The sequence below is a fragment of the Rhagoletis pomonella genome, unplaced genomic scaffold (assembly GCF_013731165.1).
Source record: "Rhagoletis pomonella isolate Grant_MI unplaced genomic scaffold, Rhpom_1.0 Rhpom_scaffold_00486, whole genome shotgun sequence".
Classification (NCBI taxonomy): Eukaryota; Metazoa; Arthropoda; class Insecta; order Diptera; family Tephritidae; genus Rhagoletis; species Rhagoletis pomonella.
In genome coordinates, this window is record NW_023459040.1 from 1 (window position 1) to 19646 (window position 19646).

Here is a 19646-nt window from a genome sequence, read left to right on the forward strand (position 1 = left end):
AAGAAGAAGCAAAAGCAGAAGTAAATGAAATTGCTCCACAAGTTCAGGCAGCTGATAAAGCGGAAGCTAAATCCGTTGTAGAAGAAGCTGCCTCAAGTGATAGCAAAGTTTCAAACTCTGCCGAAGAGTGTGACGACGTTCAAGCAAGTGCCGATAAAACCGATTCGAAATCCGTTAGTGAGGGTGAGTCGCTAGTGCCGTTATTGCAAGGCCTATTGCAAAAGAGTTTGCCAAAGCCAAAAGTGAATGCCAACTCACAGAAAACTCACGAAAAAGCACCAAATACGGAAGTGAATCAAGTAGCAGAGACTAGCACACAGCATACAAATAAGGCCTGTAGTAGTAGTAGTGAACGTAGTGATTTGTATACTCTTAATAATTGCAACAACAACAATTGCAGCGTAAGCCACAACGACCAAACCAATACAAACAACAGCAACAACAATAATACACAAACTGACTCAAATACACATACACATAGTGACACAAATACAAACAAGCCATTAGATTCCAAAGAATCTCAACCGACAATGACACGCGACATTGTGATGAAGAACAGTACGGCCAAAGTTGGTGGTAGTGGTAATCGTTCGAGTGATAGCGTCATTTCCAAGCAGAAACAGATCGATAGGTTAGGCGTCCCTCAGAAGGAGGACTCCGGCACAGAGAGTGGTGAGGACTTGCGCCTCATTGCGGCAGGTCTGCGTGATAGTTTGCAACTACAAAGTGATACAAATTTGATTGAAGAGGTCACAGCCGCTCTAACACGTCTAGAGCTGTCCTTGAAAGAGGGCAAGGATATACCAGTTGATGGTAGTAAACGCGAGGCTCTGCTTGCGTTGGTCGCCCGCCTCCAAACGGGTCTCAGTTCACCCGACGCTGCACTGAGTCTGTCAAATATGGCCAACAATGCGGGGGCATATGATGAGGCCTCCTCGCCGGAGACCGATGGGCAACGTTCGAATCGCCAACGTTTTGCACGTCGACGTAATCGCAACAGTCGCCACACAGTCGGCGTAAGTCGGGAAGAATTGGCCGACGCAAGACGTTACATGGAAGATATGCAAATGATAGAGAATATATCCAATTGCACAACGCCTGAAAGCGGTCTGACGGGCAATCCTGTCACGCCGCCCCAGTGGTGCCCTATCGAGAAAAATCCGTCGTCGGGTGCGATACTGACGGGCAACTCGTCTTCGGCACTATACCGTCCAAATCAGTTTGTACCTGCGCAACTAAAGAACACAACAACATGCCTTAATAGCGAAAAACAAACAACTGAGCGAGAAAAGGATACCTCAAAGAGCAAACGTCCGTTGTCGGGTAACTTTTCCGTCAGTTTCGAGCCAAATTCTACCAAAAATGAGACACAAACACATTCGAATGCACCGAATGAAGAACCGACAGCGTCCCATGTGAACGGCTATGATTCACCTGATTCCAGTTTGAAATCTAATCGTTTCTCAAATAAAAAACAACTTCTGAAGCGTGCAAATACCATCGATATACCGAAGTCCAAAAAATACAATCCCGACTTTGACACAGATTCCGAGCCGGAGGACAAAGCACCACAGCTGGGCTTAAAGCGCACACTTCAAGTGAATGTTAAGCAAAAAGTTCGCAGCGTTATACCACCATTCGTACCAAAGACTGAAAACGATCACAAATTTCTAGCATTCATCAACAAACAAAGCGATAAGCCTGGTCTCGGCTGGACTGGTTCGCGTTCAGTTTCTAACTGGACCAACAAATTCGGAAACTTGAAACACACCTTTGAAGTGGGCGCCGCGGCACAGGTTACCACCGGCAAACCACCGCAAGCGCCCGGTCACGTGCCACACAGCGCTGCCAAGAATTACTGGCAGAAACAAGTAGCCGCACAGGACTACCATCTGCAGCAACAAGAACAACAGCAATATCTACAATACCAGCAACAGCAGCAACTGCTGCAACGCACTCAACAAGAGGCAAACGAACGTCAACGCCGCAAAGAGAGAGAGCGCCTTGAACGCGAACGTATAGAATGTGACCGTCTTGAGCGCCAGCGCTTGGAGCGTGAGCGGCAGGAGCGCGATCGAATCGAACGAGAGTACTACGAGAGGGAGATTATGGAGCGAGAACGTTTGGCTGCAGCACAGCATGCCGCCATGCCAAGCATGTCGGTGCCAAAACCGGCGCCGGTCAATCAATTTCAGCACGCCCCTCAGTCAGTTTTCCGGCCCATTGACAACAACGACTCCCTTAGTCATAACATTTTCAAACCCATACCGCAACTGCCGCAAAAGTTGAATACTTGGCAGCCACCATCCATTTCTAATAAACCCCTCTCAGCACCAGCACAGATATCGCCTGCCTCACCGCAGTTCCAGTTCCTGACCACAAAACAGTCAGTGAATGGCACACAAGTGACATCACCTTCATCCACCACCTCATCGCCCATAGGTTTGCCGTGGGTCGCTAGGCCCGCAGTAGACAATAGCGATTTCAGAAAGAAAACGCATACCTTCGAGGAACGTTCCCAAAATGATAATCGTCAAAATTCATATTTGCAGAGGCATCATTCGCTGCGTTCGTCAAAGGTTAGCCAACAACCACCAATGGACGAGTACAAGAAAAGACCCTCACTGCCCAGCACCGCTGATCCATATATGGCCGCACACAGTCAGTATATACCATCACAGCTGTCACAAGCCTACGGCTCTACATCTGACACTTACGGTCCGCCACCACCACCAACCAATATCTCATTTACGTATGCCGACATGGCGCGCAACAGCAACTACAAAAGTTATCCCTGCTTACCATCAGCTGTGGAGACTTCAATAACTGTGGACTATGTGCGGCAGCGCGAAAGTTCCTTAACCGATCCGAATGCGACACCATTGGTGCTCACCAGTTCCAATCCAACATACCAGCCGCCTGGAGATACTCGCGCCTACTACAACAATATTCCTAGAGCAAAGCAATTCGATTATGTCAGCCCTATGGGAAGCGCGCCAACAAGTCCCAGTATCCTAACTATGCAGCAAACGGATTACACCGACGATGATCTGGACTCAGATAATTTGTTGGAATACCGCGCCGAAACTCGGGTGATGGGAAAGCCCCAAAGTCAAACCGCTGTAACAATACGCGACAGGCGTACAGCGCATGCCAGCGATGATGAAGTCTTCGGCAAGAACTCACGCAATGCGCGAAACCTTCTGCATGCAATGAGAAATATCGGTAAAAATGGAAATGGTGGAGCGAAAGTAAAGAAGGAGGTTGTGAGGAAAGTGGAGTCGCCAAAGACTTGTCTATCGCCGGATGGTCGTGCATATCAAGCGCCAATCGTTGAACCTTTGTTCCCAGAACTCACCAAATTTGAGCCTAACCGCACGCCAGAGTACATTGAGAGCACTATTAAGGCTCCGGTTCAAGCTAACCCGAAAAAATTACGTGCTAAAACGCCACCAATGCCCAGCCAGCACATCGATCGCAGTTTGCAATTGGCACGTGCTGAGAAGAAATATCGGGCGGAACAGCAGAAGTATGTGGAACAGGTTAATAATACAAGTGTAAATAATACGCGGAAAGAAGAGCAACAAATGCAATACCAGCAGGTTAGCGCCGTATCCAGCGCTTCTTCTGCAAAATCACTCCCCTTCGTAAGTGAGACTCAAACTGCCTATGTAGTCACATATCCGACAGAGGATATTTATGAGAACGGCTATGGGAAACAACATCCAAATTCATTGCCATTGCAGCGAAACCGCAATGTATCTGAAAATTCGTCCGCCAGTTCATCAGTGTCACAAAACTTACCTTCACCCGGCACAAATTGGACTCCCAATCCCATACATTCGGTGGTTGAAGTTAAGCCACAACACAAGTCCCAACACTCTATTGGCAGTAGCAGTGAGTCACAAAATATGTACCAAACACAAACTCGGGCGCCCCCACAGACGAAAAGCTACAACAATGTGCAAAGCATGCCACAACCAAAGCCAAATGTAGCACCCAAATCTGCGGTAACTACCGCGCACTATATACCCCCGCCACAATCCGAGCCTGCCTATCAACAACAATATACTCAACCACCTAACAAGAAGCCGCTGGCTCCACCACAAGTACAGTCCAAATTACCACAACAAGAAAGAGAATATCAGCCTCCAGTACAAGCTACATCGGCGCAAGTGAAAAGTGTGCCTAAATTGACGACAAGAAGTCAGGTAACATCTTCTACATGGCAGACTAAATCCTTTGAACAGCACACTCAGCCACAGCAGATATCGCTCCCAAGGCAACGAACCTTCGACTCAGCGATAAGTCCACTGCAAGCCCAAAATCGCGTACTGTCGCAGCAATCATTGGTCGCTAGCAAGCAGCGTAAGTTCGAACAGCATGAGCAAGAACAACAACAGTCGACGGAAACTCGACGCAAGAGTCTTGGTAATGTTTTCGATATTCAACAAGAAAAAAGAAAAGCGGCTTATATGTTGGACACGAAAACCGTAGTTAAGCAGGAGTACAAGTCATCGGCTCCACCTGATACGCCAGATATCGTCAAGTCATCACTGCCCAAAGAGGATATGCCCATACTGAAAAAGTTTGGTCCACCACAACGTCATCATTATATGCCCAATTCTTATCAGAGTCCCGTGACCAATACACAAACGCAACAAAAGTTCGAGAGCAGCAGCACGAAGGTCACAAAGAGTAGGCACCACGAAATTGTGCAACATTCAACATTGACCAAGAAACCTTCTATAGTGGAAATACCAGCCACTCCACAGCCAGACGAAGATCTCATACCGCGCAACATTGTCTTCAACAACATCAGCGCATTCACATCAATGTCGCGTCGGCAGGAGGAGAATGAGCAAACACATTTTGATGCGCATCCTCCTCGCACGAATCGCTTGAGCAAGAGCGATTCGTGGAACCAAATAGTACAACTACAAAATCAAGCGAATGCACAGCTGCCACCTACCTCGCCAAAATTCGGCAGCAGCGCCAACGGCGGTGGCGAATTGCGTCGCACCAAGTCTGGGCATACGTTGAATGTGCGCATGTATGAGGCGGGCATCGATAAGGCACAAATTGGTGAGAAGAAACGCACCGTCGAGGCATATTTTTCAGGCAAAAGATCGCCAAACCAATTGGGAGAAGAATCAGTTGAAATGAGGACTGCAACAACGACAACAGCAACAACGTCGGCCGCCAATGCAGGAGGTCCCAAGAAATCGACAATCAATCGGCACAAAACCAGCGAAAAGATTTCGGCGAGTCGCAAATCGCTGACCACAATGACGAGCAATGGTGTGCCTTCAGCTGGAACAACTGTGTTGGGGGGTGGGTTGACACGAAGCGCAACAATGCCGCATATTGCGAATTTGAATCTACTTGACGAGAGCAACGTTGAAGACGCCTTCGAGCAGCTAATGATGGGCTCGTAGGTTGTAAGGTGCGCGTGCTAAGCTGGGATCATTGTGCGTGCCAACCATTCCAAATTGTAGCGGAGGGAAAATGAAATTCGAAATGAAAATCAATATGGAATCAATGTTTAGTTGTGAATGCACAACAACAGCGAAATATAGCCAGACAGTGCTTTCAAGCACGATTCCTGTTGAATTAAATACTTGCCGTGTCTCGAACGTTGCTCATCGTCAGCACTATTAACTAATTTACTATTTTATCAAACCCTCCCTCTTATATGTATCGCGCTCTCTCTCTCTCTCACTCACTCCTTATCCCTACTACTTGATTTTTGATTTGTGGGACTGATAAACTGCAACGGACAAAGCGACTTGAAGCATAACGGAAGTTGAGGGACTACATGTTGTTTTATTATTGCAATTTTAACGCCGATTTCAATTTAATTACAAAATACTCGTACATATAAACTATTTATCACCATGCTTACACCATACGTCAAACACACGCAAACAAATACCATTCACATGCGATGAACCCTTTATGTCACTGCAAACGTATAATAAGTGAAGAGAAATGAGAAATGGTGTAGCTCTGAGGATCTCACGGAAAGTCTGACACTTTATGTTAATGAAATACGACAATAGTATAGCCATATCAACATATATGCACATATGCGTCTGAAAAGCCCCCGCGGAGTTACTGGTTCCAGCGATTATAGAAACCAACAATTCGGTACCAGAAAACGTTCCACCTTCATTTTCGCCTCTGCTGGTTGCTACACATTCGCTCCATACAGTGTGAGTTCATCAACGATTTTCATGTGCCACGTTTTTTCCTGAAGTTCTCCATCAAGTTAAAAGCAAAACGCCCTGCTAGTGCTTTGTTCAAAAAAAAACTAACCTCAAACTGACAAGTCCAGTGTAAACGTACTGTGTTTCGTTCGTATTTTATTAAAGCCTTTCAAGGCCAAGTTGTGAAGCCAGCTTCTTGCCTAGCCTCGCCCAGCCCTGCCCAGTTTCACAAGCAGCTCACACCTCACAGCTCGCAGTCCACACAATCCACAGCCTCCAAATCAAATCCACTCAGCGCAATTGTGCTCACTTACCTGACCGCCCACTTGCCCGCCTGCTCGCCAGCTCACACACATTCACATGCTCGTTTATTTTTTCTACTCGCTGATACGCTCGATCGTTAATTTGTTTGTTCGTGTTGATATGCTGCATATTGAAGCGCAATTTGATAATATTAGTGAATAAAAAATTACGACGAAAATTGGCAAACAAATTTTTAACTACAAATACTAATTTGGAAAAGAATCAAATCGTTTCTGTTTGGAATAATAATAATACAACCATGTTGTCCCTCCTTCTGTATATACAAACAAACACATTAAAAACATACGCATACATGTACATATATAGACCTGGTACTTTTAATTTAACTATACGATACACATTCACTGTACATTTTTTTGTTCGCGAGTGTATGTACATACATTAATTTTTTTATGAATAAATATGTATGTACACTATCGCTACGACAGGCAAAAACTGCTTAAGACGCATGCATTTTTTTAATAACTATGCTACAAATTTGTTCAAGAAGTTGTTGCTCGTTGCTTCTTATTACTTTTTTTTTTTAATGCCGTCTTTTTTCCATTCATATGCGAATATATACTTACTTATCATATATATAGTATGTAGTATGTTCATCAGACCGTACCGGAAAAAAAGTTCGCCGCACACCGTTGAGTCTAAGGTATTTTTGCGAAGCAATTTCGACTGGTTCGAGGGGTCGACTTTTTACATTTTTCGTCAAAAGTTCGGCATTTGAAGTTACATCTTAAAGGAGACAATTTTTTTAATTTTTTTTTTTTCTCAAGTACCCCGTTCTAGTACTTATCCACTAGATCTCAGTGCCTACCACCCTAACGTACCACGCTAATGTCAGTAAATTAAAGCTCAACAAAAGTCCATAAACTTTTGCTAAGGGAGTATTTCGATTATTCTAGTAGAACTATTTTAAAAAGGATTTCTTGTTGCCGAATGTAGTTGTCACCGAAAAATCTGAAAAGGGTCGCCTTTTAGGTTCGGTAAATTTTTTCTTTTAACGAATCGCCTTGCAAAACTACTTTAGACTCAGAGGTGTACGGCGAACTTTTTTTGCTTGCTTGTAATGTGGTACGATCTAATGAAAATGCATACACTCTTTTTTATACTTAAATAAGAAATTTCGTTCTCTTCGTTATATTGCATGCGATTTTTATACATTTTCTTTTTCATACTAGATACAATATTTTCTAGAGGTGTATACAGTGGGACCTTTTAACTAGTGTTATGCATTTTTTTATGAAACCTCTTAGAAATGTTGTGTTAAGTACTGAAACTATTTGAATATACGTGTAAATATTTAAAGGCAATGCAATTTTTAGGTATTTAATTTAAAGTTTATTTTTGTGAAAACATCATTGTCTTGCAAGCTTTATTATGCCGCTAATGTCGTTTCGAGGAAACTTAATTTTAAAATTATTTATTTTGAAAAAAAATTTTTTGTAAAAAATATGAAAATGAAATATGGAAAACGAAGTTATCTCTAGGTTTGGAGCAATTTTGGCCTAACGGGTAGATTCTAAAAAAGTTATAAACAAAGCTTATATAAAAATATATATATTTTTTTTTAAATAGCAGAGACCGTAACGGTTATGATCTTTATAATAAAAATCATAATTTAACCGTTAAAATTGAATTAACATTTCTCTTATTAAATTTAACAGTTGTTTTATAATTTTTATTTTTTCGATAAATTGTTACCGTTATTTTTGAAATTTATTTTTTTCTATCATTATTATTATATTACATATGTAAATTTTTATATCATAAAAAATTTAAAACGGTGATGAAAACGCAGTCTCCATTGCTATGGTTAAAAAATGATGGAAAAACTAAAAGTCCAAAATAACGATTCTCAAAAAATGTTAAGAAAATAAAGCTTTGCAACTGTGATAATAAATATTTTAAGCGACCCAGTAAAGATCGTAACCTTGATCGAATAATTTACCAAAATATGGGTGAAAATTTTTTAACACCCTGAAAATCTCTGAGTTTCTTTTCCGTTATGTTTAGTGCAACAAAATTATTTCAACAAATTTTCACCAAAACATATATATTTCGGACATCATTTTAGAATATCCTTTTACTCCTACATAGTTTTTTACTCGACTCGACTTACGACCTGTACTCGGTTATTTGGTGAAATTTTTTGTTGTTGATTTTTTACACCGTGAATGTAGGAAAAAACTCAGAATTCACCATTGATTTGTTTATGTTCCATTAGGGTGCAACACTCTGCATACAATACGTGAAAATACCTCCAAATTCATTTGATAGAAGAGTTTAAGCTTAAAAGGCCTGCATAAAAATGTTAAATATTGTATAAACGGAATCAAAATAATTTACTCACGTAAATCTCTATATTTTTCCGAATGTCTTAAAATATAATGGCCCGTAGTCATAGGGCAGTTGGAAAAAGGCTTTAACGATTAAATTGTGTTTTATTGTAATAATCATTTTAACTCTTCCATAGTCAACTTAAAATGCATTTTATGGCAAAACAGAATTTTAACTTTAAAATGAGGAGAACGCGATTTTAAAATGGTAAAATAGGGGTCTAAACTTTTTTTTGTTGTTGAAGTAGTAAACGCAATAACACCCAGCTTCGGTTCCCATTCCAAGCGATTCCAAACAATATTTTTTAATTAAAAATTTTTTTTTTAGTATAAACATTATTTTATTTTATTTTATTTTTTTCAAGTTAATAAAATTTTTGAGGTTTAACTTTAATTAAAAAGGTCACAGCATCCTAATATTTAAAAGAACAAAAAAAATATAAAAAATATTTCCTGACTTTTTTCGTGAGGTACCCTAATGAAGATGAATAAGAGTTTTTGAAAGTTTAATTTTTAAGCCGTAATGTATTGAAAAATAGTTTCAGTAACTTGAAATGGAAACAGCTCTACCTGAGAGCTCAATAAAATGGAGGTTTTTGTGCGAATTTTACTTTGTTTTTTGTACTGCCTTTTAAAAATATTTAGGACTAACCTATTTTTGCAAAATAAAAAGTTTGTTTTTTTTTGGGATTTTTGGTATGAGAATGTAGCTATAAGAAATTGTAAATACATATGTAGTACAATTTTTAAATGTGTATCTGGTAAAACAAAAAGTGTAGAGAACATTTTGGGCTTCAAATTTTATACAACAAATAATATACATATATGTATATCTATATTATAAATTAAAAAGCTTTGACTAACGCATGCTTTATATATATATATTTGTTCTTTTTTGTATTTTTTCGTATTTTTGTGCTTTAAAAATGCTTCAAATCAACCAAAACAAAAACTAAATATTTGAAAAAAATACACACACACAAATACATAATATGTAACTGACCTTCAAATAACCACCTCAACAGAGCAACAAGCTACATCGACCACTGAGAAAACGGAAACAAAGGAAAAAGATGGTGCCGTTGTGACAACTACAACTAAAGGTAGGTATATTTTATTTTTAGTTTTTCCTTTTATATTAATGTACATATTTATATACTTATTTGTTTATTTATTAAACATTCTTTTCTCGCAGTTACAACACGCACTGTAAGTGGCGCTGGCAGCTCTGCATCGAAGCCAGCTTCGCCGTTTGCGAAATTCCATCAGCTGGACAAACAAAACTCTCAGCAATCGCCAAAGTAAGAAATTATTACCTACGTTCTTTTTGTTTGTTTAAAATATACATAACTATGGATATAAAAAACATTTAAGTTTATTTAACAACATACATGGTTAGTAAAATAAGTATTGATATTCATGATTGTGTGCTCTGGTATTGGAAGAGTTCATAATAATAATAATAATAATAATAGATTGGCGTTTACACATATATTAGTGTTTGGCCGAGCTTCTCCTCCGATTTGTGGCGTGCGCCTTGATGTTCGCCGAACGGCGATTGTAATTTTATGAGAAGGTATTTTTCATGGCAGAAATATACTCACAGGTTTGCCATTGCCTATCGAGGGGCGACCGATATTAGAAAAAAACCTTTTTTGTTTTTATTTTTTGTTGTTGGATTGAACCATGCTTGAACCCAGGCCCTGCGAATGGTAGCACGCACTCCAAACCAATACAACCACAGCGGAAAAGTTCATAAAATAGTCAAATTGCTTGCAATAGGCCCATTAAAACTGTCAATAATTCAAAATTTTTTATTGGTACATTGGTTTTTTTTTGTAATGAGATCAGACTCATTTTCTTCTTCTTCTTGTTTGGTGAAGCGATTTTGGCTGTATTCAGTGTTAAGTGATGCCAATTGCTAACATCAAGTGAAGCCAAAGTTCCTGTCCACCTGGTCTTTCCATCGTAAACGGGGCCTCTTTCTTGCCCCTTCTCCCTTTCCACGTTGTGTCAATTTGTACGGCATGACCAAGTCAGCGTTAAAAGCCGGTACATCTTAAACCAAACTCGCGGCGCACTGACCTTAGTAAATATTTTCAATTTCGTTTAAGACGCTATTCGGTCACTCAGAAGACACTCTAGGTTATCTGCAGCCGAGTGAGACTGTCATATCTCGGGCTATCCGATAGATCTTCTTGCAGAATAGTATCAGCAGCTTCCGCTCGCATCATTGAGCTTACTGCAAAAAAAACGTATGCATATGGATTGAGCTGAGGTTCCTAACTTCAGAAATGATAGCTCTTATTATTTGAGCTTTGATACATTCTGACTTCTTTGCTACCAAGTTTTTCTGATATAGAATACTAGGCTGGAATATGCTCTTTTATTTACTATCAGCGTAAATACTCTCGCATGTCGAGCGAAATAGCCACCATCTTACCAAGTTTTTTCAGTATTTGTGGGTTGCGCCTTGATGTTGTCACCCAAAAGGGAGGGGACTTACATGTTAACGCCATGTAAGCTTTTTTCTTGGCAGAAATGCACTCATGGATTACCCATTGCCTGCTGAGGGGCGACCGCTATTAGAATTTTTTTTTTTTAAGTTAGATGTTGCTCGTACCGGAGAGCCTACCGAGTTAAGAAGCCATGCTTTTGCCGTATACTTGTATGTATAAGAAGTGACAACCGGCCAAATTTTTAAAAGTCTTTTCAATTTTTTTTATATTTTTTTTTATCCATATAAGTTGAATTCTATTATGTATAGATTTTCAACTCCAGAGTCATAATCATGAATTTTTTAATAATAATTTCAAACTACTTTAAATAAACTGTGAAAACGGTATTTGGTGGAGGAGGAAACATTAATGGACTATTCGTACTATTAATTGGAGAATTTAATATAAGGTGTTGGTAGCCGATAACAACAAACCACTTGTGTATACATTAGGGTGGTCCAAAATAAGTAAAGTCGAAATTTTAATGCTCTCACTCCCTAGGATTGTTCTATATCGAAAAAAATATATCGCTACTTTTTATTTTGATATCAAAAAATATTTAAAAGTCGGCCAAAGTTTTCCATGTATTTTATATGGGAAAAAACCCACTTTTCGTAGAAATTGTATCGGATTATTCGAAATCAATATTTTTCGATCGGAAAACTCTGTTTCTCATCAGCAGATTCCAATAATTTATACCCAATTGTTTATTTAACCATTTTTTGACGGACCCATGAAATAAAGTTACTGTGCAAAAATGGTTAAAAAAAATAATTGGGTATTATTCTCTTGAAGAGAAACAGAGTTTACCGGTCGAAAAATATTGATTTTCAAGAATTCTATAACATTTCTATCAAAAATTGTTTTTTTATCATATAAAATAACTTTGGAAAACTTTTAGTGCTTTGAGCGATCTCTAAATATTTTTTTATTTCAAAATAAAAGAGAAGGGGTATATTTTTGGGCGGTATAGGATAATCTTAGGGGGTGAGAGCATAAAAATTGCGACCTTACTTTTTCACATGCATTTTTAGATCACCCTAGTATACATACATATAATATATGGAAAAATTTACTCACAAATTCATTACTCTATAATATTCAAAACAAGATATACTATACATATTTACTTAGCGTTTGAAAAATACTCCAAATGACTTTGGTTTTTACTATAAATTAATAATCGTAGAAATTCAACACCAATCTTCTCAGTGTCTAATCAATTAAGACAATATAAAAAATCATTAATGCCAACTGTAGAGCTCTACTGCAAACTTCTTAGTTTAATTTTGCACACAAAATGTTAAGAAACCATTAAACAAGTAAAAAGTTTACTGCAGACCTTTTTCTATTCTCAAATTTGTTTAATCGCAGCGAAATTACTAGTAGAACTAATTTTTTTTTTTTCAATATTCCTTTGCTACAAAATAACGTTGCTTAAAAACGATAAACCCCTTGTTGTTCAGATCACCGTCAACACCCACCACTCCCGGGGGCACAGCCTCACCTTCCGGTTCCGCACGCATATTCCAATTTACTGATCCGGCATTAAATGCACGCGCCGCCACTGTTAAGGAACAACTTCTGCAGTGGTGCCAATCGAAAACGCAGGAATATGAGGTATCTCTTTTAATCAAAAAACGAAAAAAAACGAAATCTATTAAAATTATTCTATCAAAGCAACAATTAAAATTACAGCGCTTTACTCGTTGTTCTACTACATACTACCTTTTACTATCAAAGTTATGCTGATCGCGAAGAAGCATACATATTTCTTTATTAAACAAAAAACCCGCTAACAAATGTTACTTGCAGAAAGCTTAAATAATTATTTGTGCATAAATATGCAGGGCTTAAGAAATTCTATATTAACAAACGCTTCAGTTTTTCGCTAAAAATGACCTAACAGTAAAATAATGAGCTTGCTAAAATGAGTTTTAATTTAGTACACAGGCACCTTCTTTGATTTAAACTAACCAAAAGATTTTTACTCTGATCTGGGGATGTACATACATATGTATATATGAAGTGAAAAATACAAATATATTTCGAAAGTAAATACCCAATAAACACAACGAATTCGCCGAATCTCTGACGAATCGAGAACATTTAATTTTTCTAATCATTGGAGATTCTATAATCTTTATTCTTCGAATCGTTGGCGTTTCGAGAATTATTGATTTTTCCACTCAAGATTTCAGCTCGCTGGTGGTTTGAGATTGCAATTTATTTCGACCCAAGTTTTATATGATTTAAAAATCTAAAGAAATTGTATTTGTTTTATTTACCTGAGAGAGAATATTTTCGAAAAAAACTATTTTCTTGATTGTGCCTCGAAGACGATGCAATTAAAAACCCTTCGAGAAAACTGATTTACTCGAGCTCGCCTCAAATTCGAGACGATGCCACCCTCGTTTTTGTGTTTGTTGGGTACTTGAAAAATGTTGTCCCTTAAACAGAAATTCTTCATGATATTATGCCCCAAATACATTATTCCAGTAGCATGTAAGTCCAGTTAGCCAGTCCAGCCAGCGCTGGCGTAATGTAAATAGGCACTGGCATGATGAACCCATTATAGTAAAAAATCCATACCAGTAATTGGATTGTCAGTATATTTTTAAAAGGAAGTGCATCCATTATAATACAACAAAATAGGAACCGAGTTGGAATGACATTTTTAATTTATTATTTATGAAAGTCATAACAATTCGACATACAAAATATTGATAAAAATATTAAGAAGATCGCACGAGCTTTTTAAGTCCCCAAGTATAGGTCATAGGCCTATAGACCCAACGAAAAACTCTTGAAATAATGAAATCCACTTTTACATAATTTCACATAAATAAGGAAAATATAATTCTGTCCTAATCAAATTAAGTAGTTCTTTGTTTGACTTCAGAAACAGCAATGATTTTAGGAAAAAAAAATCGGTTGGTTTAAAAAAATAAGAAAAAAACCTTTGGAGTTCTAATTTCATAAAAAAAATCCTTAAATTTTAATGTCCATAGGATCTTAATTATTTCGAGAAAAAGGAAAAATTATTCCTCCTTTAATCAATATTAAAATCCAAAATTGCTAGGTAAATATCTGAGATGAAAATTAATAAATAGCGTATGTATGTAAGTTGAGAATTTTAGGGTTTTAGAAAATTTTAAATATGGCTTCTATAATTATTTAACAACAGCTAGTATCTGTACACAGTGTTATTTAAAAAAAAAAACGTCAGAGTGTGTGTTTCACTTACCCCAAATTGCGCAATTTGATTTTTAAGCAAGAAGAAGAAGCAGCACAGTGTGAATGAAGAAATAAATATAATATTTGAATTAATCAATTGCCTTCGCGAAATTAGTTCAAAATGTAAAAAAAAAATGTAGCACTTTAGGGGGTTTCACGCCTCAGCGTTTGTAGGTGGCACAGTCAATCTTTGGAAAGAGCCACTAAAAATGTATGTTAAGCTGACCGTTTTACGTTGTATGGAGCAGGACTGGGGACTAAATGTTCCCATCGATTTGGAACACTTCCTAATTTTCATTTCAGCACCCTATAAAATAGCTAAATCTGGGTTTCCTCATTCGGTTCATCATTCTAAATGGTTTCCGAACTCTAATGCCTTTAAAAAAATGTTTTGCATATAATGTAGCTAAGTTATTCTTTACAGAAAACAATGGCTTTTAAATTTCATATTTTAATGCTATTAACTATTTAGTGCAGGGCGTCTTTAAAAAAACGTTCATCACTTTTGAACTCTACATTAGTAGAGACAATTTTCAGAATTTTTCCTGCTATTACCATTAGCAAAAATCGATTCCACTGTAGGGGAAAAATTTATGCAAAATTTTTTGGTTTAAAATTTTTTAACTTTTAAAGTTTGATATTTTCATTCACAATTCAAACTTAAAATGGTAATATCTTGGGAAAATGAAGTGATCCAAAACCGGTATACAGATCTGTAATCTACGACCCAAAACGATGTTTACGTGTCTCGGCGTGTTATCCAAAAAGGTTATACGAAAACATTCGATTTAGCTGTTGCTCTACAGGGTGGCGAGAAAAAAAAAATGTATACTTATGAAACACTCGGTAATAGTATATATTCAAACTCGAGAGGAACAACTTTATATTATTAATTTTGTGCCCTAACCAGCGCATTTTCTAATTTTATTTTTCAAATATTGTTTGCTTTTTTTGTCCATATAGATACATATGTATTTGTATACGGTGAATTCATGGTTTGTAGCATTTTAAGTGTGGTAATTTAACACCCAAAATGCTACACATCGTGAACTCGCCTATTATAAGCCAATACGCTTAATAATTTAGATATCATCAGTTTGCTCGCACGCATGTTGCCGCCGGTATTCATTACGTTCCTTTGCTTTCCTATGAGAAAATGAGTTTTTGTTTTTTTTTAATGCCGGGCATTAATCTTATAACTACATTATAATTTTATTTACATGATTAGGAGATTCACAAGACATGTTAAGTGACGTAAAATCTTAAGCTTAAAATTTTTGTATGTCAAATAATGATTGAAATGGTTTTAGAGGATTTCAAATTACACCGAAATGTCTTTAAACGGATAAAAAAAAACTACTTTTAGCCGTTGTTTTACATACAAAAAAAAAAATTTAAGCTTAAGATTTTACAACGGTTACCACATCCTGCGAATCCCCTAAATATTTTTATACATTTATTTTTACCATTTTTCTGTTCGCTGTTTCATATGCTTTTTTTTATTTTTGAAGCAATGTTGTCTTTTTCTGTTATTTTAGCTTCGAATTTGCAAAGAGTAAGCTTATTAAAATAAACTAAATTTGTTTTTTCAGAACGTCCAAATAACTAACTTTAGTGCCAGCTGGTCAGATGGTTTAGCATTTTGTGCTCTAATACATCATTTCTTGCCAGATGCCTTCGATTATAGTAAATTAACACCAAAAAGCCGAAGACATAATTTTGAATTAGCTTTCACTGTGGCCGAGTAAGTACCTAAACAAACAAATAATTAAAGTAGCTTATGGATTGTACCGTTTCTAAATTTTAACTTTTCTTGCATTTCAGTGAGAAAGCTGGCATAGCGCCACTACTCGATGTCGAGGATATGGTAGAGATGAAACGACCCGATTGGAAATGCGTTTTCATATACGTACAGAGCATCTACCGTCGTTTCCGTAATTGCCAATAAAATCGGGGAAAAACCACAAATTAAATAATCTTCTGACATCATAGCCTGCGGTCATCAGCAAAAAAAAAAAATTAAAAATATTTATTGAAAAATAACTATTGGTGTATACTAATCCTTCATTGCCATGAAACCGATCTTAAAAAAACGGTTCTACATATTTGCCAAAATTTTTTGTTGTTAATTATGAATACAATGGTATTGGGCACTGGGATGAACGATTTCATGTTCTATGTACTACTCTGCTAACTCTTGCAAAAAAATTAAAACATAATTCATAAACGTATGAAGAAATTTTAACAAAACTACGAAAACCTAGTACGTATTTGTAATTAAATATATTTATTATTGCATATAAAAAAAAACATAACATTTTGTGTATTGGTTTCCTAAATCTTGAGCAATAAAAACAGAACGTATCTCTCATACATATGTACATATGTAGGTACATTGTACATACGAGTATAAACTTTTGTAACTCGATCTGGATCGTACGACGTAGATTAAGTCGACTATATTTTTGTACGTACAAAAATAATTAATGTGAACATTTTTTGAAATTTCTTGTGAATTTACACGCTGTAGCGCAAAATTATTTTGGACTATTGAATAATTGTTCTTGTTGTTGGTGGTGCATTAATGTAAAATTACATACAAAACTACTTGTTAAAAATTGAACTAAGTAGAATAATCGACTTGTAAAAAAAGAAGCAAGCACATTATTGATGATATATATATACATATATAATACATATTTTATGTATAACCGTACTCGTATGGAGAAAATGCAATATTTCACATGCGCTTGTTTTCGCTTTTCTCGATAAGAAACATATGAAATCACGCCTAGATACTAACAACACGTTTATTACAATAAATAATATACATATTTACACATAAATAAATATATCAATAAAGATTTTCTTTTAATTGAAATGTAAAAATATATGTATATGAATAACAATTACACACATTAATTACAAAATAATTATCAATTACAATTTAGTTATGCCTTTCACACATAATCAGTGTTTAAATATTTTTTTTTATTCTCATACCCGTTGTATACTATATACATATGTATTGTAAAATTTACGAAATGTTGACTTACATATTTAGTTATGAGAATTTCATCTAAAAAAATTTTATACACACACACACATATCTTTATTGTTTTTTTAATATTTGTTTACATTTGTACTAATTGTTGCTACGAAAATATAGAGATTAACATTTTCAAGCTACGGTAAACCAATCGTTTCTTTTTAATGCTTAAAATGGAACGTATCGAAGTAAGTATGTATATATCGTCACCTGACATGCAAAAAGACGTAACAATATCGTAACTGTAATAGAAAAAGTCGTGACTAATATTTTTTTATTTCTTTTTTTCATAAAATTATGTGAGAGTTGTAGTTTTTATGGCGATAGAAGAACAATTTATCGACGTTATTGACTTCAACGAAATTGTTCTTCTATCGCTATGGTTCCCACCTTCTTGCTTATCAAGTTTTCTGGTTATATGAATAGCTTTCCCCGCTGTAGTTTATTGCTGGAAACTGGTTAACCAAGTTGAATCTCAGCGTTTCTGTATTTCGGATATGCCATCTACATACATACATACAAATAAACAGTACTGTTCTGCTTACTTTTTAAAATTACTTTTTGATAAATTTTTTGATAAGAAACCCTTCCTCCATTTTGTGGCAAACGCCTGCTACAATTACTTCCGTTCCAGTGTCGTTATATTTATTTGCAGTTGTTGTCAAACTCGAGGCGTCGCTGCTTTGGATTTTCAAAATATGTAAATGGAAAAATGTTAAAATTTTTAGTATGAAAATCGCAAGAAAATAAAAAAAAAATTATTAGTTGATCAATAGAGGAAGTTTTCAAAGGCCTCAAGCTGCAGCAGCCAGCGCCTCCAATTACGTCGTCTTCTCCATCCGACGCCGCTGCTCAACTAGTACCACCGGCCCTGGTTTTGGTTTCACCTACTCCTCCACCTTCGGCAGCACCACCAGCGCCTCCGCCGCCTCCGCCGCCTCCACCGTCATCATTGCTGCCAAGAGCACGAGCTACGCTATTTGACGCCTTGCTGTCCCAACCATCAACATCGGCACGCGCGCCCATTCGACTACGGACCAACGGTATGCAGGGACTATCGGAGGCGACGGCCATACGGTTATTCAACAGCGTTGTGGCAACTGGACAGCTGACTGGTCCCCCCACGACACTCAATGCTGCGCCACTGACGCCAGTCAACGCCGTAAACGACTGCAAATCGGTAACGACGATACAGTCATCAAATGAATTTGGGAACTCTTGTCGCATTTGTCGTTGCAATCGAAGTGACGTACAGCTGTCACGTTGCCCTTGCCAGTGTCGCGGCAGTGTGGTAAGTGTGCTTTGTATCCGACGTTAGGCGAGGTGATTGGTGCGATCGCATATTTATTTGCTTTTTTTGTTTTGCGTTTAAGGGTTTTGTACATATACCGTGTCTGAAGCGTTGGATTTTGCATCGACGAGACACGCATTGTGAAATTTGCAACACCCCTCTCGATATACCGGATGAGAAGTTGAATCTACGCCGCATGTTCGGCGCACTATTCTCGACGCGTTGTGGCGGTGCGATTATGAAGCATTTGCTGTTAAGCATTTCCCTACTGCCGCTGGCTCATGTGGTGCTACAACAGGTGCTCATCTGTATGGACAAAATTAATGCCAGTCCCAACGAGCAGCTGACTGTGCAGGAAGTGGTGGTGGCGTCGTGTGCGCTCTTAACCTCAAGTACGTTACTCGTTTACGAATTACGAAATCATAGCTGCTGTGCTATCACCTAATCCTTTGTATTTATCGGTTTCAAATCAGGTACACTCTTCTTCCACTTTTTCGAATTTATAACAACTCGTTTCCTATTCGTTCGCAATATTCTGCATCAGTGGTGGATGTTTGGAAATCAGGAGAACTTCACTGTAATTGAAGTCGACAGCGAATATTTTGATGTTTTTTGAGTAGTAGCAAGCTACTATAACAATTTTAATTTCAACTATAAGACATAACCAAATGTTCGAAACAATTCAAATATAAAATATTCATTAACGAA

At 37.3% G+C, this 19646-nt stretch overlaps 2 protein-coding genes across 2 annotated transcripts; both read left to right on the forward strand.

Moving 5' to 3' along the window:
• Positions 1-486: 486 nt before the first annotated feature.
• Positions 487-17374, forward strand: LOC118750996 (the record flags this gene model as incomplete). The annotated part of the gene is given in 6 exon segments (XM_036485753.1): positions 487-5334; positions 9889-9966; positions 10059-10164; positions 12828-12981; positions 16191-16342; positions 16423-17374. Coding segments are annotated over 6 exon segments (5418 nt in total). The 3' UTR covers positions 16547-17374.
• A 1318-nt stretch (positions 17375-18692) lies between these two features.
• Positions 18693-19569, forward strand: LOC118750994. The gene is made up of 3 exons (XM_036485751.1): positions 18693-18938; positions 19021-19330; positions 19412-19569. Exons 1-3 carry the CDS (start codon positions 18693-18695, stop codon positions 19552-19554), a joined length of 699 nt encoding a protein of 232 aa, XP_036341644.1. The 3' UTR covers positions 19555-19569.
• Positions 19570-19646: the final 77 nt, after the last annotated feature.